A 25,404-nucleotide genomic window follows, 5' to 3' on the forward strand; every position below is an offset into this window, starting at 1 on the left:
CACACAATCCTTGACCCAACTGATCCATACTGTCTTATGCTCTTCTTCCATCTTTTACTCACAACTATACACACTCCTTCCTTTGCCCTCTCATTCTCATCTACTCCTGCACATATACCCCATCCATACTCCCATTCTCTCACACTTTCTCCTCTCCATTTGTTTCAGTTATTCCACATACATCCACTTTCGCACCCTCAAGCACCTGGACAATCTCTCTCTCTTTCACCTCATCATTCGCTCCTCTTACATTCCATGTACTCATTACCAAGTCCTTTGTCCGGTCCTGGGTCGTCATCGTTTGGTCAGTCCTTGTCCGAGGCTTCTTGTTTGTTTTTTTAGTTAGTTGTTTTCCGGGGAGGGGCACTAACCCTCCGCCAACCCTTTTAGTCGCCTTTTACGACAAGCAGGGATACTGGGGGAGTATTCTTGAAAACCCCCCTACCCCCAGGGGGGGTACTCTCTTCTAGTTTCCTCCTCAATTCAACATTTTCACGCTTCAAATTTCTAATCTCTTCATTCGCTGTCTCATTGGACTGGATCAGACTCTGTATGGTAGTCTCCGTATTTTCAGACACATCCTTTATCACTAGACTCTCTACATTCTTTTCAAGTTCACTAATCCTCATAATCAATGTTTTAACCAGGTCTATGACAATGGTATTTCTATCAAATCCTGGAAATTCGAGTCCCTCAGTGTTTACATTTTCGGCCATGTTTGATGTTGGTTAAAGTACCAAAACAGCTGTTACCGAAAAATAATACAAACTTTCATGTATACTCTAGCCAATAAATCTTTACATTTTTGGTAGTCTATTATCTTTCATTATTTTAAATTTAAAACAAGACCTTAGGAGACAGGACAGACAATACTCCTGAAACTACTTAAGGTTCGCAGCGATGGCTGGGACGTCTGCTCTCTCTGGCTGTTCGTGTGTGTGTGTGTGTGTGTGTGTGTGTGTGTGTGTGTGTGTGTGTGTGTGTGTATTTAAGGATACCACCCTGGTTGGTGTTTCCTGTGCATCCATTCTTTTCATTCATTCATTCATTCATCATGTAATCCAGTGTTGCCCCATGAGAAGTGTAGAAGTCCAGTGCTAAGCAAGCTGATCCTGACATTAAAGATGAGAGTGACCAGCCTTACTCATCCCTGAGTTGCATTATGTGAGCAATGAACCCCAACCATCCTTTGGGTATACAACTGCACCGGCCCAATATGACTGAAGCACCTTAATTGCCCACTAAACCACCAGGTGCCATAATTTGGTTATGGTTACCACCCAGTGTAGTAAATAGTTTCCTGGTGTACAGGAAACCATTTGGTATGTCATTCAGTGTAGAGTCACCCATAGGTAGAATGAACAGGAAAGAATGAAGGAAAGAAAGACTTAAGAGGAAGGATGGACAGAAGGAAGGACGAGAGGAAAGGGTAGGTACCCGTGAGCAGCACCACATCGAGTGAGTGGATGGTAAGCACCCCCATCAACCACTTAGCATTCATTCTTTTATCGAACAAAATTCGTTAACTGAACATGACGTTCAGTCAGCTCAAAGTGGTTGTTAAAATTGAAATTCTTTAGGAGAGTTTGGTAAATCAAGGGTTTACTGTACTTTAACTTTCCTTAGTTTAAATCACGTCATTAATGAACCATGCTGTGCCTCTGTAATAAGGTACAGTATGAAACAAACCTTGGTGGTAGGTGGGGGACTCACCATCCACTCAATCGATGTAAACGCTGCTTTGGGTGTCTGCCCTTTCCTCTCTTCTGTCCTTCATCTTCCATCTTTCTTTCCTTCCTTCTTTCCTCTTCCTTCTGCCTACGGGTGACTTTACACTCCCTCTTCTGTCTTACTTTCCTTCATTCTTTCCTCTTCCCTCTGCCTATGGGTGACTCTACACTGAGTGACAAGCCTATACAAAAAGAAAAAAACATTTACTACACTGGGTGGTAACCATAAAACCAAATTATGGCGCCTGGTGATTTAATGGGTAATTACAATGCTCCAATCGGATTGAGCCGGTGAAGGTATATGTCCAAGGGGTGGCTGGGGTTTATTGCTCACATAATGCCACTCAGGGTGAGTGAGGCTGGTCACTCTCATCTTAAATGTAAGGACCAACTTGTCTAGCCCTGGGCTCCTACGCTCCTCATGGGGCAACGTAGGATTGGATGCTGATGATATATACATTATATATCTTACCGCATCTAATGCAGTAAAGAGAGAGAGAGAGAGAGAAAGAGAGAAGCAGAAGGATGCATACACAGTGTTTATGTATATACAGCTGCATAAGCATAATATCCATTAGCCTGACAATAACAAACACCACACCTTGGAATAGATGCTATGGGCAAGTGTGAGTAGCCAGGACAAGTGAAGGACAGGGTGACAGGGAATTATTAGACAGAGATTCCAAAGGGAGGAGTTCAAGCACGATGTGCAACTTCATGACCATCCTGTGAAGGTGCTATTTCTGTGAGGATCTTACGCCCATGAGGGACTAGTGTTATGTACCTCACACCCCCTACCCACACATTAATACTGTACGACAAAAAATGGACCCACCACAAGTGAGTTGCCCTTGCTTACCTTTAAGAATACTTATTAATCTGCACGTGGTTGATGTTACAACGTAACCCGATTATAAGTGTAGGAAAATAAGGATGAGAATTTAAAGTGATACATGTATATGACATAAACTGCGGTATAACATAGCATATTGAGGGTAAATTGTAATTCTGTGAGTGACCAAGTGTTATAACAATGACAAGTGATGCCATTATAACATACTGAGAGAGTAAAACTGCAATTCCAGGTATGACGGAATAGAGCCCAGTCCTGCAAGGTGGGTTTCATTAACCCGTTTTCCCCTCCAAGAGTACAGGCGGCTACAGACATACTTGGGGTCCGCTGGTGGGGGGAGCGGACCATGTCGCTGAGCCAACCTGATCACAACCCGACAACAGCACTGGGCGGTGCTAAAGTCTGCAGAGGCGGCCTACCTATGATCCGAGACACAGCCACTCAGAACATCTCGGGTTGTGAATGGGCAGACTCCACAGGACTGTGAGTGTTGATAACCAACTTTAGTCAGGCGACTGAAAGCCGGGAGCTGATACGCTATGTCTGGTTCATTGTGAAGTAAATACAACGTTAGTTTATGTGCTACGGTAGGAGTTTACTGACTGTGCCAGACAATGTTAAATAATTGTGACACATTAAATGTGAGTGTAATATTCACGAAAGTTGGCGCTGACACTGTGACATCATTTATATGCTATAAATTGGTGATATTTGCTGACACAGTATTAAATAATTGACACATAAATCTGGGTACAAAATTCAGGAAGTCGGCATTGATATCGTGACATCGTTTATAGGCTATAAAGTAGTGAGTTATAACTAAGTAGTGTACCTTGGATATTAAGAGTTGTGTTTCATACTGGGCTGTCAATTGCTCACTGTCTGGCTGCCTGGGTGTATGATGGGATAAACATTGCATGAACGAGAGTGTGTGACTAAGAGATATAGTCTGTGAGAGAAAAAAAAAAAAAAGGTGGACCCCAACTTACAACATACCAGGCAGAACCCAACCTACAACATACCAGGCAGAACCCAACCTACAACATACCGGGCAGAACCCAACCTACAACATACCAGGCAGAACCCAACCTACAACATACCGGGCAGAACCCAACCTACAACATACCGGGCAGAACCCAACCTACAACATACCGGGCAGAACCCATCCTACAACATACCAGGCAGAACCCAACCTACAACATACCAGGCAGAACCCATCCTACAACATACCAGGCAGAACCCATCCTACAACATACCAGGCAGAACCCATCCTACAACATACCAGGCAGAACCCATCCTACAACATACCAGGCAGAACCCATCCTACAACATACCAGGCAGAACCCATCCTACAACATACTGGGCAGAACCCATCCTACAACATACCGGGCAGAACCCATCCTACAACATACCAGGCAGAACCCATCCTACAACATACCGGGCAGAACCCAACCTACAACATACCGGGCAGAACCCAACCTACAACATACCGGGCAGAACCCAACCTACAACATACCAGGCAGAACCCAACCTACAACATACCAGGCAGAACCCAACCTACAACATACCGGGCAGAACCCAACCTATAACATACCAGGCAGAACCCAACCTACAACATACCGGGCAGAACCCAACCTATAACATACCAGGCAGAACCCAACCTATAACATACCAGGCAGAACCCAACCTACAACATACCAGGCAGAACCCAACCTATAACATACCAGGCAGAACCCAACCTATAACATACCAGGCAGAACCCAACCTATAACATACCAGGCAGAACCCAACCTATAACATACCGGGTAGACCCCAACCTATAACATACCGGGCGGAACCCACCCTATAACATACCGGGCAGAACCCAACCTATAACATACCTGGCAGAACCCAACCTATAACATAACAGGCAGAACCAGGCGGAACCCAATCTTTATCATACTGGGCAGAACCCAACCTTTATCATACCAAGCAGAACCTAACCTATAACACCTATAACATACCAGGCAGATCCTACCTACAGAACATATCAGTATGGGCAACCCAGGGGGAAAGGAATAGGCAGAACATGAAGGACAGAACGTAACCCATGGAACAGCCCAAAGGATAGTCGAGAAAGCTAGGAAAGCAACAAAGGGAGGAAGAGGGGGCCGAATCTGAGCTGTAAGAATGCTTAGAGTGGTAGCCAACAGTTGAAGGCAGACAGGCTGGGGCACACGAGAACGTATACATGAGAGTCCTCATACCGGCTTTGCAAAACCCTGCAAGAATAGAACAAGGCAGTCCATGATCGCCTGACACAGTTGGAGAGCATGACGGGAATGGAAGGGAGGAACGAGATGAGCTTGAGGTCGCAGGTGCAGCCAGAGACAGTAGTGGTACATGAAGGACAGGCAAAGAGGCCAAGATATAGTGATGGCACAGGAGACAAACAAGTGTGGGAGATTAGGGAACCCCAGCGAGGGGAGCGAGAACAGACACAAGAGGCCACGACTTTACATCAAGAGGAGCCAACAGTTAGCGAGAAAAGGCCAGAGTGGCAGAGGTCAGAAAATCCGAAACTGACTAGATCAAGAATGGAAGAATCGACACACGCTACCCCTATGGGCATTGAGGTGATAGCCTCCGGCTTGAAGGAACTGATTGCCACCATGAGGTTGCCACAGACCCAACTACCAACCTTTGAAGGAAATAGCCGGAGGGAGTACTGGGAGTTCATCTGTGCATTCAAGCTGCACATTGGGAGGGCTGCAGCCCCAGAGCAATATAAGCTGCAGACACTCATGCAAGCATGTGCAGGGCCCGTCAGGAACATGCCACAAACATGCAACTCCTTGGACCCACGAGAGGATTACAAGAAGGCGATGGCCATATTGGAAGACAGATACGGAGACAGACATTAGTACATCCGAAAGATTGTGGAAGGGATACTTGAAGGGCCCACGATCAAAAGTGAGGAAGAGGGTGGCCTTAGAAAATTCGCCGATGAATTAGGGTCATGTATTTGAGTCTGGAGACCATCGGGAGATTGAAGGAGTTCGACACCGTTTGCTCGATGGACGCACTGTCCTGTCATTTACCTCATAGGGCACTTATGCGTATGAGGACGAAACTTTTGCCCACAACAAACAATACGGGTATATGGTATTGGTTGTGACCGACCAACGGGGGGAGTCTTACCGCATCTAACGCGGTAAAGAGAGAGGGAGAGACAACGTAGGAGAGAGGGAGAAAGGCAGAAGGATCCTTACACAGTGTTTATGTATATACAGCTGCATAAGCATAACAACCATTACCTTGAAGATAACGAACATCACGCCTTGAAACAGACGCTATGGGCGAGTGTGGGACAGTGTGTGGGTAGCCAGGACAAGTGAAGGATGGGGTGGCAGTGATCCTGTGGAATTATTAGACAGAGATTCCAAAGGGAGGAGTTCAAGCGCGATGTGCAACTTCACGACCATCCTGTGAAGGTGCTATTTCTGTGAGGATATTACGCCCATGAGGGACTAGTGTTATGTACCTCACACCCCCTACCTACACACTGATACTGTACAACGAAAAATGGACCCGCCACAAGTGAGTTGCCCTTGCTTACCTTTAAGAATACTTATTAATCTGCACGTGGTTGATGTTACAACATAACCCGATTATAAGTGTAGGAAAATAAGGATGAGAATTTAAAGTGATATATGTATACGACATAAACTGCGGTATAACATAGCATTTTGAGGGTAAATTGTAATTCTATGAGTGACCAAGTGTTATAACAATGACAAGTGATGCCATTATAACATATTGAGAGAGTAAAATTGCAATTCCAGGTATGATCGAATAAAGAGTCCAGTCCTGCAAGGCGGGTTTCATTACCCCGTTTTCCCTTCCAAGAGCACAGGCTGCTACATTTACATATTTATACTTGCTTAGCCCCAGGCTCCTACACTCCTCACTGGGCAACATAGGATTGGATGATGGATGGACGGATGGATATATACACACATATATACTTCATGTGGCAACAGCTGCCACCCAATAAATTGCATCTTAATAAGTGACATATAAGATACAAGGAATTATATTTCCCATACATGCTGACATAAAAGAGAACCAGATTAAATGGAAAGCTCTTGACAAGGTACAAATAAAGTGTCTGTAAGATGAAAGAGTAAATACTGTTGGTACAAATGGGTACAAAAGTTCATCTAATATTTCACCCCTTCTACTTCTCACTTTTCTCTGTTGGCTAATATTTCCAAGCTAAGTGGATGGGTATGCTTTATAGCCCATTAATATCTCCCTTTAACATGATGCAATGATAGGAAAGTGAGAGACAGCCTTCAATGTGATGCAGATGCAGTGGAATGGCAGATGAACTTTTGTCCCAGGCTGCATGATACTGAACCTTAACAATGGCCCACAGGTGGTAACAACTTTGGCCAGCCAATATCCAGATGGCTGCTGCTCTGGTCCAAAGTGCACAACCTCCACAAGCTGGTCTGCTAGCACACCAGATTCCAAACTTTTCTCAACCTGAAAAGTTACACCCAGTCAGCATTATATAAAACTCAATCATCAAAGAAACTGATCAGTCACCAGTACAACTAAACTACTAATGAATGGTACACAGAAATGGGAAAAAAAATAGCAAGGTATACTCATACAACACTGTAATGTACTACTAACAGAGAGGAACCTCATTTCCAAAAACAGATAAAATCTGTTACCAGCATTATTTTCAATAATCAGAGCAGTATATGATTTTTTTCAAAATATATCAAAATGTTGTTCCATAAAACAAACAAACAAACACACACACACACACACACACACACACATACACACACACACACACACACACATACACACACACACACACACAGAGGGAGTCAATCGAGGCGGACGTGCGACATCGGCGTTTCGTACCGAACCAACACGGCCAGTGGCATTACCTAAATTAGTATCTTTGTTATGAGTCAAGTTCTGTACCAGGTTAGACTAAATGATTTTTCATTATTAAAAGGAAAAAAATAATAAGTTTAAACAAGACTTGTTCAAACAGGAAAGAGAACCAAGACGAAAGAATGTGCTGAGTCAGCTGAGGTTTGTTTAGACTACAGCAACACGGGGATTGTAAGCACATACTCTGTACTTTTAGTATTGCAAAATGGATACATACTTTAGTAAAGCAAATTTGGAAAAGAAAAGGGATAAAGGTAAAAAGCAAAATGATGATTTCTACCAAGAACTGGTTTAAGTGCAGATTCACAATAGACTGGATGAACGTGTACACAAACTAGAAATGGCTTTCAAAAATGAAATTGATGAAATAAAGAAGCAGGTGCACTTGCAAAAGGAAGAAATAGAAAAACTAGGAAGGGAGGCCAACAAGAAAGACACAACCATCAGTGAACTAACAGTGGAATTGAGTACACTTAGGAAGAAAATGAGTGAAATGCCAAGAACAGTAGTCAATCACGAGAATGTTATGGAAGAGTTCAAAAATGACACAGAGACAATTAGGCAAGTAAGTAGTCTTATGGACCAGAGCAGTGATATTGAGGAGAAGATAACACAGGTGAATGAAGCTGTGCAAAGCTACAAAAATGATGTGGAAACCACGTATGCTGAAATGGTGAAAGTAAAGAAAGACTTAGAAACAAGGGTGGAGGAAAAAAGCATTAAAAAGGAAGTGAAAAGAATAATCCAAAACAATCCAAAGTTAGTCAGAGATTCAATAGATATAAACAAATCTATAGTAATCACTGGTATAGAAGAGGAAGAAGTAAAAAACAAGATCATAAGAGACAAAAAGGAGATGGCAAATGTAATGAGCTTACTGAAAGAAGTATCGGAGGAAATCTGTAGTAAAGACATAGAGGAACACAAAAGGTTAGGGAAATATGAGTAAAGCAAGACAAGACCTCTAAAGGTGACTTTCCAGAGTGTAAACACTGTGGAGGAGATACTAAAAAATGCAAAGAATCTTATGGAAAAAGAGGAGTTCAAAAATGTATGGATAAAAGGATGCCTAACACAAGAGGAACTGGAATTACTGAAAGAGAAAAGGGAGGAAGCAAAAACAAAAAATGAGGGAAGATAAGAAGAGGAGAAGAAGAAATTTTTTTATAAAGTACTGTAATAGGATTGCAGGTACAAAAGTGGTACACAAACAGGATGGAATAAAAAGGACGAAGGTAGTAAAACCATGTCATGACAAGTATATAAACAGGATGATAAAGTTGATGTACTCAAATGTGGATGGAATGGTATCTAAATTACTGGAGATGAATGATTATGTCAGAGAAAATGAACCACAAATAATATGCCTAACTGAAACAAAATTAACACCAAGGATATCCAATGACATACTAAACTTAGAGGAATACAATATATGGAGAAGAGACAGAAATTTAAAAAAAGGAGGAGGAATTATAATATTAACTAAGAAAAATCTAAAAGTCAATGAAATAAAACTAGATATACCATCACAAGTAGAAATGACAGCAGTAGAGATCAACACACCTGAAGGGAAAGTAACTGTAGCCAATTTGTACATGCCACCCAGATCAAACACATGGGAAAGAGATGAATATGAGGACCTGGCAGAGAGTACAATTCAGAGTTTAAGATCATTACTACATAAAATGGAAGAGAAATCGGAAAGAATTATACTAACTGGAGATTTTAATACAAATATAAATAGGAATACTCTAGATATAATTAGCCAAGAAAGCTGTTGGGACCAAAAGCTCCTGGATCTTGTGCAAGAGTTTTTCCTAACGCAACATGTGAGGGAAACCACCAGAAAAAGAGGACTTGATGTACCTTCAGTGCTAGATCTAATATTTACTAGGCAAGAAAATGATGTGACAGTTTAATATATCACCCAACTCAGCAAAAGCGATCATGCAGTACTAAATTATAACTTCAGGATAGCATATGACATAGTAAACAGCAATGAGTTACAAAAAGAGCCTAAACTATAAAAACGGAAATTATCAAGACCTAAAGAAGTATTTCTTAGGAGTTGATTGGGAAAATGAGCTTAGAGGACATGATTTAAATGCAGTACAGTATATAAAAAATTCTGTGAATTTTATGAAATAGGAGACCAGAAGTACATCCCACAGCACAAAGAAGTAGATAAGAAAATACAGAAATGGTTCAATACAGAATGTAAAAAATCAACAGAAAGAAAGAGATTTGTTGTGGAATAGATACAGAAGACACAATAGTGAAAGAGCGTATAATAATTACAAATAGGCAAGAAACGATTATACAAGAATAAGGAGGGAAGCCCAAAAACAGTTTGAGGAGGATATAATAAATAAAAGTAATGATCAACCAAAGCTGTTTTACAGCTATATCAGAAGCAAAACCAAAGTAAAAGATATAATACAATCAATTACGGATGAGGGAATCACTTATACTCAAGAGAAAGATATCTGTGAAGCACTAAATAAGAATTTCCAATTAGTTTTTACAGAAGAAAAAAATTTTGAGAGGGACAATGTGGAACATGCATGTCCACACATACTACCAGATATACAAATAGCAGAAAAAGTAATACAGGAGGAGTTAAGTAGATTAGACAGAGGAAAAGCAAATGGTCCTGATGAAATTTCATGTTGGGTACTACAAGAATGTGCAAAGGAGTTAAGTAAACCAATATTTTTAATTTTCAAGAAATCCTTGAGTCAAGGTAAACTACCTGATATTTGGAAAAAGCAAATATTGTCCCCTTATTCAAGAGAGGAAATGGACAAAATCCACTCAACTACCGACCAGTATCAATGACCAGTGTTGTAAGCAAGGTATTAGAAAAGCTTATAAGAAAAGCTTGGGTAAATCATCTAGAACACAGTATGATAACAGAAAGACAGTTTGGTTTCAGAAAAGGAAAATCATGTGTTACTAATCTGCTGAGCTATTATGACAGAGTAACAAACACAATACAGGAAAGGGAAGGATGGGTGGACAGTATCTATTTAGATTTCAAGAAAGCTTTTGACACAGTACCACACCAAAGACTTTTATGGAAACTGTACCATCAAGGAGGAATTCGAGGCAAACTGTTTTGTTGGATGCAAGACTTTCTCATAAAAAGAGAAATGAGAACAGTAATAAGAGGAAACTACTCATCATGGAAAGAAGTGACTAGTGGAGTACCACAGGGTTCAGTGCTGGCACCAATCATGTTTTTTAGTGTATATAAATGATATAAACAGTAACACTGGAAATGAGAGCTATCTGAATATGTTTGCAGATGATGCAAAAATACAAAGGAGAATTACTAACACAGACTCTTGTAAAGAGCTACAAGAAGAATTAAATAAACTTCATGAATGGAGTAGTACATGGCAAATGGAATTCAATGTGGACAAGTGTCATGTACTCAATTTGGTAAAAGTGGAAAAAGACCTGATTGGGATTATAAGTTAGGAAATAAAACCCTATACACATCAGAAAGAGAGAAAGACCTAGGTGTGATTGTCAATAACAGACTATCTCCGGCTGACCACATCAGCGAGAAGGTACGGAACATGTATACAGCGCTTGCAAAATATGAGAATAGCATTCACATACATAAATGAAGGCATGCTAAGAAGGATAATAACATCATTCATTAGACCAACCCTGGAATATGCATCAGTAGTCTGGAGTCCTCATCTCAACAAGCACATAGACAAGATTGAAAAAGTTCAAAGGGCCGCTACAAGATGGATACCAAGCTTAAGGAACCTAAGCTACAAAGAAAGACTAAATAAACTGAATCTACCAACACTACAGGAGAGAAGGAAAAGAGGTGACATGATAATGCTATATAAGAGCATATCAGGGAAGGAGAAAATAGACATAAATGATTACTTAACATATGGAGAAGCATCAGCAAGAGGACACTGCAAAAAACTGCATAAGAGAGGTCATAAAGACGTAAGGAAATTCAGTTTCCCACACAGAGCAATTGATCAATGGAATGCACTACCGAAAGAAATAGCGTGTGCCAAAACAATTCACAAATTTAAGAATATGTACGATAAATATGGTTTAAGACACGGGACAGTACGAGCTTGACTCATTCCTGTAAAGATACAATTAGGTAAGAACAATTAGGTAAGCACACACACACACACACACACACACACACACACACACATTACCCCGCTCGCTGGTGCAGTGGTAACGTTCTCGCTTGCCATCTGGTAGACGGAAGTTCGCGCCTCGCTCAGGTTGCGAAAAGTTTCACTGACGAAGTGGGTGGTTACTGTCCCCCTTGAGCAAGGGGACGGGTGTGTGTGTGTGTGAAGGTCACAGCCTTACCCTTAGATCGGACTATATGAGCTCTCAGCTCCCTTCCGGGAGGGTAAAAGCTGACGATCACGACCATCAGGTGATCCTGACCGACCTGGTGAATTACACATTGAGTTCCAGATGATAAAAGGGAACGTGGTGCCAAGAGATGAGCATGGGAAAGCAAACTTAACAGGATTGAGGAAATTTTTCAAAAATGCGGACTGGAGAAAATACAGAGAAACGAGAGAGACGCATAGGAAGTGGGATATCTTTCTACACCTCTATTATTCGGGAGTGGAGAAACATGTTCCAAGAGTAAGTGGGAAAGAACACAGGAAGAAGGATTGGTTTAACAGGAGATGCATGACAGTATCAAAAAAAAAAAAAAAAAAAAAAAAAAAAAAAAGACATGGCATGGAACAAATGGAGAAAGAGATAATAATAAATCAAAGGAAGAATATAAAAGAACTAGAAATAAATATACAAGAATACGCAGAGAGGAAGAAAGGAACTTTAAAAAGGATATAATTGACAAATGCAAGGAAAAATCCAAACCGTTTTATGGACTTGTTAATGGCAAATTGAAACAAAAGGAAGGAATCACCCAACTGAAAGTAGAAGGAGAGGTCTACAAAGATGCGGCAATGCAAGCTGAAATAATGAACAAATGTTTCCAATCGATTTTCACTAAGGAAAGGGATTTTGTGGAGGGGGTGGGTGTGACTTGAAATGTAGTGACAAAAGATATAAAAGTGGAAGTGCAGGAAGTATATAAATTACTGGAAACTCAAGATGCAGGGAAAGCCTCAGGACTGGATGGAATCTCTACCCGGGTACTGAAAGAATGCAGAGAACAACTGGCAGATAAGATTCATTATTTAACTGTGTGTTCTCTGGAAGAAGGGAAAGTGCCTCAGGAATGGAGGAGAGCCAATGTGGTACCAATTTATAAGGGAGGAAATAAGGAAGAACCCCTGAGTTATAGACCAGTGTCCCTGACCAGTGTAGTTGCAAAATTGTGCAAGAGAATATTGAAAGACAGAAGAATAAAATATCTGGAGGAGATGAGCATATTGGCTGAGAGCCAGTTTGGATTTAGAAGTGGAAGGTCATGTGTTTCCAACCTGTTGAGCTTTTAGGCAAGTGCGATTGACGTGCTACAGGAGAGAGACAGTTGGGTGGACTGTGTGTACTGTATCTAGATTTGGAGAAAGCCTTTGACAAGGTACCCCACAAGAGACTAATGTGGAAACTGGAACACATAGGAGGACTGAAGGGAAATGTCCTGGACTGGATGAGAGACTTCTTGAGAGACAGACAAATGAGGACAGTAATAAAGGGGAAGATGTCCGGATGGAAGGATGTAGCAACTGGAGTCCCACAGGGCTCAGTGTTAGCACCAGTAATGTTCCTGATTTACGTAAATGATATGGTAGATGGAGTGAACAGTTATGCAAGTCTGTTTGCTGATGATGCAAAGATCTTGAGGACAGTAGAAGTCGAGGAAGACTGTAAAATGCTGCAAGAAGACCTGAATAGGATCCAAGATTGGAGCCAGATGTGGGAAATGAAATTTAATGCAAAAAAATGTAAAATATTGGAAATGGGTAAGAGTGCCAAGAGGCCATCACTGAATTACATGATGGGTAATAAACCAATCAAAAAAGTAAGAGAAGAGAGAGATGTGGGAGTGCTGGTCCAGGATAGTTTGTCACCGGAAAAACACATTAACAAGATGGTTAGAGAGACGTACAATCTCCTGACAAACATACGAGTGGCATTCCATTACATGGATGAGGAAATGATGAAAAAACTGATAGTGGCCATGATCCGCCCCAGGTTGGAATATGCGGCAGTAGTGTCGTCCCCACACAAGAAGAAAGATGTAAATAAGATAGAGAGTATACAAGGAACAGCAACTGAGATAGTCCCCAGCCTGGCAGATCTGTCTTACGGAGAGAGGCTGGAAAAGCTGGACCTGCTTTCCCTAGAAGAAGGAGAGAGAGGGGCGACATGATTGCAGTGTTCAGGGCCACAATGGGACTAGATAAAATTGATAAAACTGATCTGTTTGTATGGGATGGGAGAGTAACAAGAGGACACGGAATAAGACTGAAAAAGCCAAGTTGTCTGAAGGGTATCAATAAATATAGCTTTCCATATAGATACACAGACCTGTGGAACAGCCTGGACAAAGAGATCGTCCAGTCTAAAAACTTAAACGAGTTCAAAGCAAAATTTGACAATGAGAAAAAGAGATGGGACCCCACGAGCATAGTTCATTTCCTGTATATCACAACTAGGTAAATACACACAAACACACACACACACACACACACAAAATAAGTGATCCCTTGGTTACAGCCATTTCTGTTATGACCGCTAGATGAAAATCTGCACTCCTGCCATCAAATCTCTGATTGGGGTAAAAGGAAATTTGCTGTTTTTAATGCTTCATAAACTCGGTTCTTATTTCTTTCAACCCACCAGAATCTTATGCAGGAGTATCCTCTAATCTTTAACAATATCCAACACACTCCTGCATCATCTTTAAAAATGCTGTACTTGGGGTTTCATTCCCTCGGGATTTAACTGGGAGAGATCATATTACCTCTCTTGTAAAATCTACTTTCAAGAGATTAAGTGTGCTAAGCCAACTCCATGCCTTCTTTACCCCTGCACAGTTGCAGACTTCATACACAGGTTTTAATCACCTCCGTGTAAAGCACAACTCTCATGCGTGGGGAGGCATGCCACATACAACTCTTCTCATGAAGGTGAAGTTAAAGGGTTTTCATATCACTAACTCTCCTCCTCTTCCTGGCTCCCCTCAACCTCTGACTCTTTGCTGGACTGTTGCATCCTTATCTCTTTTCTTTTTATTTAGATCAGATAATGAAGGTAATGGAGAGAGTTTTAGAAGGTATGATTAGAGAAAGAGTGAATATTGATGAGATGCAGTTTGGGTTTATGCCAGGTAGGGGGACCACTGATGCTATGTTCATTGTTCGACAGCTTCAGGAAAAATATATTGGTAGGAGAAGGGATCTTTATTTTGTTTTTGTTGATTTGAAAAAGGCCTTTGACAGAGTCCCTAGAGAGGTGGTGAAGTGGGCAATGAGAAAGCTTGGCTTGGAGGAGTGGCTGGTTAGGGTGGTTATGGCCATGTATGTGGGTGCTCACACCCAGGTGAGAGTGAATGGAGATTTGAGTGATGAGTTTTCTGTGAATGTTGGTGTGCATCAGGGGTCAGTCTTGAGTCCCATGTTGTTTATCATGGTACTTGAAGCCCTTTCACGTGACCTTAGAAACGGACTCCCGTGGGAGTTGTTGTATGCTGATGATTTGGTGTTGATTGCAGAGAATGAAAGGGAGGTGGAGGAAAGGTTTAGGAAGTGGAGAGATGGTATGGGGCAAAAGGGTTTAAGGGTACATGCAGATAAAACAAAAGTGATGATATCTAGGGTTGGTGGCGGTACTGTCAAAGACGAGGGAGAGTGGCGAGTGGCCATGTGCAGTTTGCCACAAGGGCGTGGGAAGTAATTCCATCTTGTGCAGTGTGTGTGATAAATGGGTGCATAAGAGATGTAGTGGTATCAGAGGTAGACTGTGAGATAATGCTGATTTTATGTGTACGGCGTGCCGGGGTGAGCAGGTGGAGATCGTCAGACGTGGAAGGATTAAACTTGCTGGTGAATCTCTTGAGTGTGTGGAAGAGTTTTGTTATTTGGGAGACATGTTGTGTGCTGGAGGTGGGGCTGGAGCTAGCTCTGTGGCTAGGGTGAGAAGTGGTTGGAAGAAGTTCAGGGAGCTCTTGCCTCTCCTGACATAGAGAGGGCTCTCCCTACGTGCTAAGGGGTCTTTGTATCCAGCATGTTTTAGGAGTGTAATGCTGTATGGTAGTGAGACCTGGGCAGAGAAGGAGGAAGACATTTGCCAGCTCAGACGTACAGAAATGACAATGATTAGGTGGATGTGCAGTGCGTCCCTGCATCCAAGGCCTGGAGGGGCTGGGTTTACAATGGAAGAGTTGAGAGGTAGGATGGGACTGGAATGTATTGGTGTTGTGATGAGGAGAGGTAGATTGAGGTGGTCTGGGCATGTGGAGAGGATGGGGGATGATAATTGGGTGAGGAAGGTGAGAAGTGTTAATATTGGGGGTGGGGTTATGAGGGGTAGACCGAGAAAGACATGGGACGAGGTCATTAAGTGTGACCTTAGGGTTAAGGGACTGAACAGGGAGGCTGCAATGGATCGTGCAGCGTGGAGAGCCGCCATTAGGTGACCAAGGCCGACACATGCAAGCATGTTGGAGCCTTTAAAAACGAAACGAAACAAAACGAAATGATCCCTACTTCAATGATCACTAATCCTCTGAACTGTCTGCTTGCATCCCTCCTCCACTATGGCAGGCGTGTAGCACAAGTCTAGCAACAAACTTTCATCCCTATTCTGTCCAACTCTCTGATGCAAGAGTTGACAATTATCCCCAGTCCTTCACATATGCAACAGGTCAACTCTAGAACTGTCTTCAGCTGTCTGTATTTCCAACTGCTTATGACCTCCAGTCTTTCAAATGTGGTGTGTTCAGGCATCTCAATATGAACACATCTTGAATTTGGCTCTACGTTTTTGTTTTTTCTTGGAGGGAAAAATCTTCTAGGCTTCTGGCCTTTGGTTCCTTCTTCTACCTATCTATCTATTGCCAGACACCTTAATCCTGTAATGGGTGGCCACAAACAAACTGTCTCCCTGTCACCCTGTTCCCTGCCATTTCACTGCCCTGCTCCCAGCTCATATACCTCTCCACTCAATCCCTCCCTCTGCCCCCCTCCAACTCACTCACATACACTCTCCTCATTAGTCTCTCGCTCTCCATCCTCTCCACATGGCCAAACCACCTCAATGTATTTCCCCAAACAATTTCTACCACATCCACATCCACATCCACACCACAATGCTCCTTCACTTCCTCACCTGTCAGTCCATCCCTCCTTGTAACTCCACATGGATTTTTTTTTTTTAACTACAAAATTTCCTTATTGCACATCTGAGCTGATTTCTACTGACAATGATAGTGCAAAATCTGTGGTTTCTGATGGCTTTGAGGGATGCAAAGATGAGGCCCTACTCAAGGAGATATGCCCAGATGGTGGAGACCAATAACTCTCCATCCCCTAGCCTCAGAACTGCTTACTTCAGGCCATCTCAGGTATGGTATGCATTTCCTCCTTATTGGCTCTTTTCATCAGTTTCTGTTAATCTAACCATGCCTATGTATGTTCTGATACTTATAGTAGGTATATATTTAACCCTGAAATGCAAAACCTGGGTGAATTTCTCCCAGTCACGTGTTTAGGACACGGTCATTAAGTGGCTTTGGGCTTGAAAGTAGTGTGTGTCCCTGTAGTCTCCTGACGTACTTAGATGTTGGGTAGTTTTCGGTTCCTCCTCCCATTGGTTTACTCTGTACATGCAAATTTGAGTGATTTTCATCGAGCATTTGTAATAAATGGTGGCTACACCTGGCCCATCAAGTGCAGCCCCTGCTGACACTGCTACACCTGGCCCATTAAGTGCAGCCCCTGCTGACACTGCTACACCTGGCCCATCAAGAGCAGCCCCTGCTGACACTGCTACACCTGGCCCATCAAGAGCAGCCCCTGCTGACACTGCTACACCTGGTCCATCAAGTGCAGCCCCTGCTGACACTGCTACACCTGGTCCATCAAGTGCAGCCCTGCTGACGCTGCTACACCTGGCACATCAAGTGCAACCCCTGCTGACACAGCTACACCTGGTCCATCAAGTGCAACCCCTGCTGACACAGCTACACCTGACCCATCAAGTGCAGCCCCTGCTGACACAGCTACACCTGGCCCATCAAGTGCAGCCCCTGCTGACACTGCTACACCTGGCCCATCAAGTGCAGCCCCTGCTGACACAGCTACACCTGGCCCATCAAGTGCAGCCCCTGCTGACACTGCTACACCTGGCCCATCAAGTGCAGCCCCTGCTGACACAGCTACACCTGGCCCATCAAGTGCAGCCCCTGCTGACACAGCTACACCTGGCCCATCAAGTGCAGCCCCTGCTGACACTGCTACACCTGGCCCATCAAGTGCAGCCCCTGCTGACACAGCTACACCTGGTCCATCAAGTGCAGCCCCTGCTGACGCTGCTACACCAGGCCCATCAAGTGCAGCCCCTGCTGACACAGCTACACCTGACCCATCAAGTGCAGCCCCTGCTGACACTGCTACACCTGGTCCATCAAGTGCAGCCCCTACTGACGCTGCTACACCTGGTCCATCAAGTGCAGCCCCTGCTGACGCTGCTACACCTGGTCCATCAAGTGCAGCCCCTGCTGACGCTGCTACACCTGGCCCACCAAGGGCAGGCTCGCCTGCCCCAGCCACCAGGTCAACAAGAAGGGGGACACGGGATGACGAGGATGTGCCACCAATTGTAAATTTTCAAGCGAGCACTCTGGCCAGTGCCTCGGGCTTCAGGTGGAGTTGTCATCCACAGATTGCCCAAAGAGGAAGAACACCATCTAGATATATTACTACACCATTTACCCCTGGCCCTACTAGACACAGGTTTAGCATTTTATTACTCTAAAAAATACCCATTTTTTTCTAACCTCATGTAGGCTGATAAGTATGGCCAAGGAAGCAATGGGGGGCCTACCTGAGGGCCACAGGACTCAAGTGTGTGTGAGTCATTGCTGAGCTCTTAGAATGGAATATTAGGAATTGCAAGGATTTTTTTGTGAGGGTCACAAGAAAAATTGTTATTTTACATAGTTTATTCAAGTCACACCTTTAGTTTTAATATTATAGTTTAAGTTGATGTTTTTGTGGGAATGTACAATAGAAAAGCTGAACTTTTGTACCCCAGTATCAGAACTAATAAATCTTTATTAGATGTTACATTTTATTGCTTCCGAAAATTGGGTATATTTCACCCGGGTTTTGCATTACCGTTGCAAAACCTAGGTTTTGCATTTCAGGGTTAGAGTGGGTCTAAATTTTTGTAAAAGGGAAAAGCTGGGTTTACAAATGGGGTGCCCAGTACCAATCAGAATAAATCTCATAGGTTCTGCACTTTTGTTATCGTGTAATTTCATTATCATACACTAGGCATGGTACCAGTTATGCAGTACAACCAAAGGATCACTGTGTATACTGTACAGGTATATACACAGAAACATCTAACATGGTATTTACACAGTGTAGCCAGAACAAATGTGCCTTAATTTCCTCTCTATCCCTGAAAAGGGGATGGCGGAGTGCAGGAGAAGGGCAATCTCAGCCTGCAGTTCATTGTGTTTGCATCCAGAAGAGCATGGAGTCACAACCAAAGCACTGACAAGTCCAATACATGTCCATATACAGTATTTAAATTTCATATCTCAAAACTTAAATAAAAATGATGAATGCTCCTAGTTTTTTTTTTACAGCTGTACTACCACAGGGTGAGTCTATGTTTGGAAGTGTGAATGGAAGATTGTCAGGTGTTGATAGAGGAAGGGCAAGAGAAGGTGTGGCCTTGTTAGTGAGTCCGGAAGTACAGCAGTGTGTGATTGAATGGAAGGAGGTGTCATCGAGACTGATGTGGGTGAAAGCGAAATTTGAACGTGAGTTGTGGGTGTTTGTGAGTGCATATGGGCCTGGTAGTGAAAGGGATGAACAAGAGAGGGAGTCTTTCTGGAATGATGTTGATGAGTGTCTGCAGAGTTTTGGAGCGAATGTGAATGTGGTAATGATGGGAGATCTGAATGCTAGAGTGGGAAATGTAGCAGTTTGAAGGCGTAGTTGGTATGCATGGTGTGCCTGGAAGAAATGAAAATGGGGAATGAATGATAGCGATGTGTGCTGAGCGAGAGATGGTGATTGGGAATACGCTGTTTGAGAAGAAAGATATTTATAAGTATACAAGGGTGAGACAGGAGGGTGGAAGGGTTGTTGATAGAGCCTTGATGGACTATGTGGTTGTGTCTAGGAATGTAATAGGAAGATTGTTGGATGTGAGAGTTCTGAGAGGGGAGGGTGGAGGTATATCTGACCACTACCTGGTGGAGGGAAAGTTAAGAGTAGGTAAGAGATGGGTGAGAGCTAGGAGGGTTAGGTGTGGCAGGGAGGTTTTGAAAGTGAGTGAGTTGGATAAAAGAGAGAAAAAGATAGAGTATCAGGAGAAATTGAAAGATGAGTGGAACGCAGTGAAAGATCGGGAAAATGGCAGCGTGGAGGAGGAATGGCAGTTGTTTAAGAGTGCTGTGGTGGGGCATGCAGAATAGGTGTGTGGTGTGAGACGTGTGGGTGGTGGTGTAAGAAAAGGAAGTGAATGGTGGTGCGAGGAAGTAAGTATGGCTGTGGCTGAGAAGAGACGTGCATATGAAGTGTGGCTGCAGAGGAAGGATGAGATGTCATATGAAAGGTATAAGGAAAAGAGGAATAGAGCGAGAAGGGCTGTGCGTGATGCTAAAGTGGCAGCAGATGAGAGGTGGGGTAGGCGGCTGACAGAGAATTTTCAACAGAATAAGAAAATGTTTTGGAAGGAGGTGAAAAGGGTGCGAAAGGGAGAGTCTGGGAAGGAAGAACGAGTAAAAGCAGAGGATGGAAGGATGTTAATTGAGATGGATGCAGTAAAGAAGAGATGGGCAGAGTATTTTGAAAGATTGTTAAATGTAGAGGAGGAAAGGGTGGCTGAGATTGTGGCAGATAGAAGGGTGCAAGGAATAAATGTGTTGGGAGAGTTGAATGATTCTTTGATCACAAAGGAGGAAGTGGAGAAGGCAGTAAAGGAGATGAAAACAGGGAAAGCAGCAGGTATGGATGGGTGTGCTGTGGAATGCCTGAAGGGTGGTGGAGTGACTATTGTTGACTGGTTAGTAAGATTATTGAATGTGTGCTTTGAGAAAGGTATGGTGCCAATTGACTGGGCGAGTGCTTGTGTGGTCCCGTTGTATAAAGGCAAGGGTGGTAAGTATGATTGTACTAGCTTTAGGGGTATAAGTCTGTTGAGTGTTGTAGGTAAAGTGTATGGTAGAGTGTTAATTATGAGAGTTAGAGAGGGTACAGAGGGAGTGATTAGTGATGAGCAGTGTGGCTTTAGGAGAGGGAGGGGATGCGCTGATCAGGTGTTTGCTGTGAGACAAGTGTGTGAAAAGAATTTAGCAAAAGGCAAGGATGTGTTTTGGGCATTTATGGATTTAGAGAAAGCGTATGATAGAATTGATAGGGAGGCTTTGTGAACTGTTTTAAGATTGTATGGACTTGATGGTAGGTTACTAAAAGGGGTGAAAAGTTTTTATGTAAATAGTAGAGCGTGTGTAAGAGTGGGAAATGCTGTGAGTGATTGGTTTCCCGTGAGAGTGGGGCTGCGACAAGGATGTGTGATGTCGCCTTGGTTGTTTAATATTTACATGGATGGTGTTGTAAGGGAGGTGAATGCAAGAGTTTTAGGTGATATGAGTCTGGTAAATGTTGATGGAGGAGAGTGGAATCTGAAGCAGCTGCTGTTTGCAGATGATACTGCACTGGTGACTGATTCAGAGGAGAGATTGAGACAGTTGGTAGAGGAGTTTGGAAGGGTGTGTGAAAGGAGGAAATTGAAAGTAAATGAGAATAAGAGTAAAGTGATGAAGTGTACGAGGTTGATAGATGGTAGGGGAATGAATATAGTTTTGAATGGTGAGTTGCTTGAGGAGGTAGATTGTTTTAAATATCTAGGGTCACATGTTGCTGTGGATAGAAGAATAGATGCAGAAGTGAAGTTTAGAATAAATGAAGTAGGAAAGGTGATGGGAGGAATGAAAAAAGTGTTTAAATGTCGTTCGCTTAGAATGGATGTAAAGAGAAGGCTGTATGAGGGTGTTGTGGTACCGACTGTATTATATGGGGCTGAAACATGGAATATGGGTGTAGCAGAGAGGAAAAGTTTGAATGTAATGGAGATGAGATGTCTGAGGAGTATGTGTGGAGTGACGCGTATGGATCGAGTGCGAAATGATGAAGTGCGAAGGAGAACTGGAGTTGTTCGGGAGATGGCTGGTAGAGTTGAGCAGAGGGTGTTGCAATGGTTTGGGCATATGGAGAGAATGGATAATGAGCGATTGGTGAAAAAGATAACTAGATCTGATGTGAGAGGTGTAAGACTGAGAGGAAGACCACGAATAGGATGGATGGACAGTGTGAAGAGAGCGCTGGATGCGAGAGGGATGTCTGTTGAGCAAGGAAGAGTGGCTGTGCGTGACAGAAATAAATGGAGAGAAATTGTGAATGAATAAGTGATGACGCAGCCCTGAGGGGATATTCTCCCACATTTGGTCTGATCAGCTAGTCAGGTCAGGTGCGGGTAAGGGGATGGGTCTGTTATGATGTGGCAGGGGTAAACCAGTTCTGCTGTCAGGCCCTGCTGTGGATGTCACTGATTGCATTGCGCAGTTGACCCTTGTGCGGTGTGGTGCGGTGAGGATCTGTCCGTTCTCCCCTTTGGGGCTAAGATGCGAATGAATGTGTTTGAATGGATGAGTAAATGGAGAGTGAGTCGTCCTGTCTCGGCTACCTCTCTTTCCTTGGGGGAAGCAGCCTAGGTATATAGATAGATAGATAGACTACCACAAGCAAAAGTTCATCAGCAATCCCTAGCCAGCATTGTGTCATGCCTTCCACAACTATTTTTCTTTGTTCCTCAAACATCAGAGAGTATTCTTCTCTCTCATAATGTTTTGTTGTATGATTCATACTGATATCACATAATACATTATTTTTCATTAACACCATCTGTTATCTCAGCTAGCAGGGAAGTGTCGACAAACTTATGACTGTGACAATACGGTACCTTCGTAAGTTTGGTAAAATGTGATCCACCTACATGCAAGAATGCTGTGGGTGGAACTGCCTCTGTCTGAGTCTCCTCAAGGTATTCCTCCCACACAAACTCATCATCTGAAATGCCAAGAGTTATCAGCAAAAATGAATGTACAGTACATCAAATATTCACTTTTCCCATCAAACCAAAAAAGTACTGTTTACTCTATCATCATACATAATTATTCAGGTTAGGCAACACCACTAGTACTTATGGGGTTTCTTAAGACTATATGTATACAGTATCTATCTTCCTAAGTTCTAAAACTGCCTCTAAGGCTCAACAAAATTCGAGGGAGTAAACAAAAATACAGTATAACAAAAATATGCCACTAGACTGAAGGAGCTAACCGTATTCTCTTCCCCTCTACTATCCATTGCTGATACACTGGACATCACACAATACAGTACTCACAGTTAAGAATTCATTACCTGCAGTCATACTCCTACTATGGTACTCATGATTTTGGAGAGGGAAAAAAAGAAAAAAACTAACATCCATCCACCCATCATCCAATCCTCCGTTGCTCCATGAGGAGCGTAGGAGCCCGGGGCTAGGCAGTTGGTCCTGACATTTAAGATGAGAGTGACCAACCTCACTCATCCCTGAGTGGCATTACGTGAGCAATAAACCCCAATCGCCCCTTGGATATAAACCTTCACCAGCTCAATCCGATTGGAGCACAATAATTACCCACTAAAGCAACAAGCACCAAAGTTTGGTTATATGGTTACCACCCAGCATAGTACATGGTTTCCTGGTGTACAGGAAACCATTTGGCTTGTCACTCAGTGTAGTCACCCACAGGCAGAAAGACGAGGAAAGAATGAAGGAAAGAAATACAGAAGAAGATGGAAGGAAAGAAGGACCGAGGAGAGGACAGGACAGACATACGAGAGCAGAACTACATTAAGTAAATGGTGAGTGCCCCCACCTACCACAACATCTATCTATCTATTGCCGGACGCCTCAATCCTGTTCGGGGTGGCCACAAACAAATCGCCTCCACGTTGTCCTGTCCCCCACCATTTCACTGCCCCGCTCCCAACTCACCCCCCCCCTCTCTCATATACCTCTCCACCCCATCCCTCCATCTCATCCTCGGCCTCCCCCTCCCTCTTCCCCCCTCCACCTCACACACATACACTCTCTTCGTCAGTCTTTCACCTTCCATCCTCTCCACATGACCAAACCACCTCAGTGTATTCCTCATAACGCTTCCTGTCACATCCATATCCACACCACAACGCTCCTTTATATTCTCATTTGTCAGCCTGTCTCTCCATGTGACTCCACAGGCTCCTCTTAAATAACTCATTTCCACTGCTCTCACTCTTGACTTGTGTCCTTCCAGCAACGTCCAAGCTTCACTTCCGTACGTTAGAGTTGGTATCACAATACTGTCATGTAGTAACTTTTTCACTTCCATGCTCACTTCCCTGCTTCTTATCACTGCTTTCAAGGAACCAGCAACCTTTCTTCCCTGCTGTACTCTTTCAAGCATTTCACCCTCCAAACCTCCATCCTTACTCATCACACTACCCAAGTACTTAAACGTACTCACATTTTCCAATTCCTCACCATCCAACCTCGTTGTACATTCACTGACTTCACCTCTCTCAAAGACCATCACTTTACTCTTCCCTACATTCACCTTTAGATTCCATTTCTTACAAACTCTCCCAAACTCATCCACCAAGCCTTGCAGCTCCCCTTCGTCTTCGCTCAACAACACAGTATCATCTGCAAACAACAGTAAAGGGAGTTTCCAAACACTACCCTCTCTCACCAGGGCCACTCCAACATCCACTACCCTACCTTGTACCTCTTTTATTACCCCATCCATGTACAGATTGAACAACCATGGAGACATGACACATCCCTGTTTCAACCCAATCTTCAAAGAGAAAAATTTACTCAGTTCACCATCCACATGCACTGCAGCCTTAGCATCATCATACATACTCTTCACAGCATTCAACGATTTCCCATCTACTCCATATATTCTTAATACTTTCCACAATATTTGTCTATCCACCCTGTCATATGCTTTCTCCAAATCCATGAAAGCCACATACAACTTCTTTCCCTTCTCTAGAAACTTTTCCACTAAAGATCAAAGAATGAATATCTTATCTACACAACCTCTTCCCTTCCTAAAGCCTCCCTGTTCTTCTCCAACTAATTCCTCTGTTCTTTCTCTAACTCCGTCAATAAATATCCTACCATACACTTTTCCTATTATACTAAGAAGACAAATGCCCCTATAATTACCACACACTTCTTTTTCCCCTTTTCCTTTGTACAAGGGAATAATTATACCTGACTTCCAATCCTCCGGGACTCTACCTTCCTCCCAAGCCAATCTGCACATCTTCCACATCCATTCTACTACTATCTCTCCCCCATGCTTCAGCATTTCACCACACACTCCATCAATTCCTGGGGCTCTCCCCAATTTAACTTTCGTCATTGCTTCCACAAGTTCTATCCTCCTGATTTCTTCCTGTCTTCTCACCTCCCTCCTTCTCCCAGCCATTCCCCAGCCACTTATACTCGCATTACTTCCATCCTGTATGTTCAACAATTCCTTAAAGTGTTCTCTCCATCTGCTCACTTTTTCACACTTCTCCACTAGTAATCTACCAA

The 25,404-nt window shown here is 43.1% G+C and overlaps 1 protein-coding gene across 1 annotated transcript in view; it reads right to left on the reverse strand.

Annotated features, from left to right (window-relative positions):
* Window positions 1-25,404, reverse strand: part of LOC145396858 (scm-like with four MBT domains protein 2) — a 196,851-nt gene that overhangs the window by 165,935 nt on the left and 5,512 nt on the right. The window contains exons 2-3 of the mRNA XM_080270146.1: window positions 22,759-22,832; window positions 6,986-7,113 (exon numbers count right to left, since the gene is read on the reverse strand). Coding sequence (XP_080126272.1) covers window positions 6,986-7,113; window positions 22,759-22,832 — 202 coding nt within the window. The remainder of the gene's footprint in view (window positions 1-6,985; window positions 7,114-22,758; window positions 22,833-25,404) is intronic.

The sequence above is a fragment of the Coenobita brevimanus genome, chromosome 39, assembly GCF_032717465.1.
Source record: "Coenobita brevimanus isolate Jiangsu-jjx chromosome 39, ASM3271746v2, whole genome shotgun sequence".
Taxonomy (NCBI): domain Eukaryota; kingdom Metazoa; phylum Arthropoda; class Malacostraca; order Decapoda; family Coenobitidae; genus Coenobita; species Coenobita brevimanus.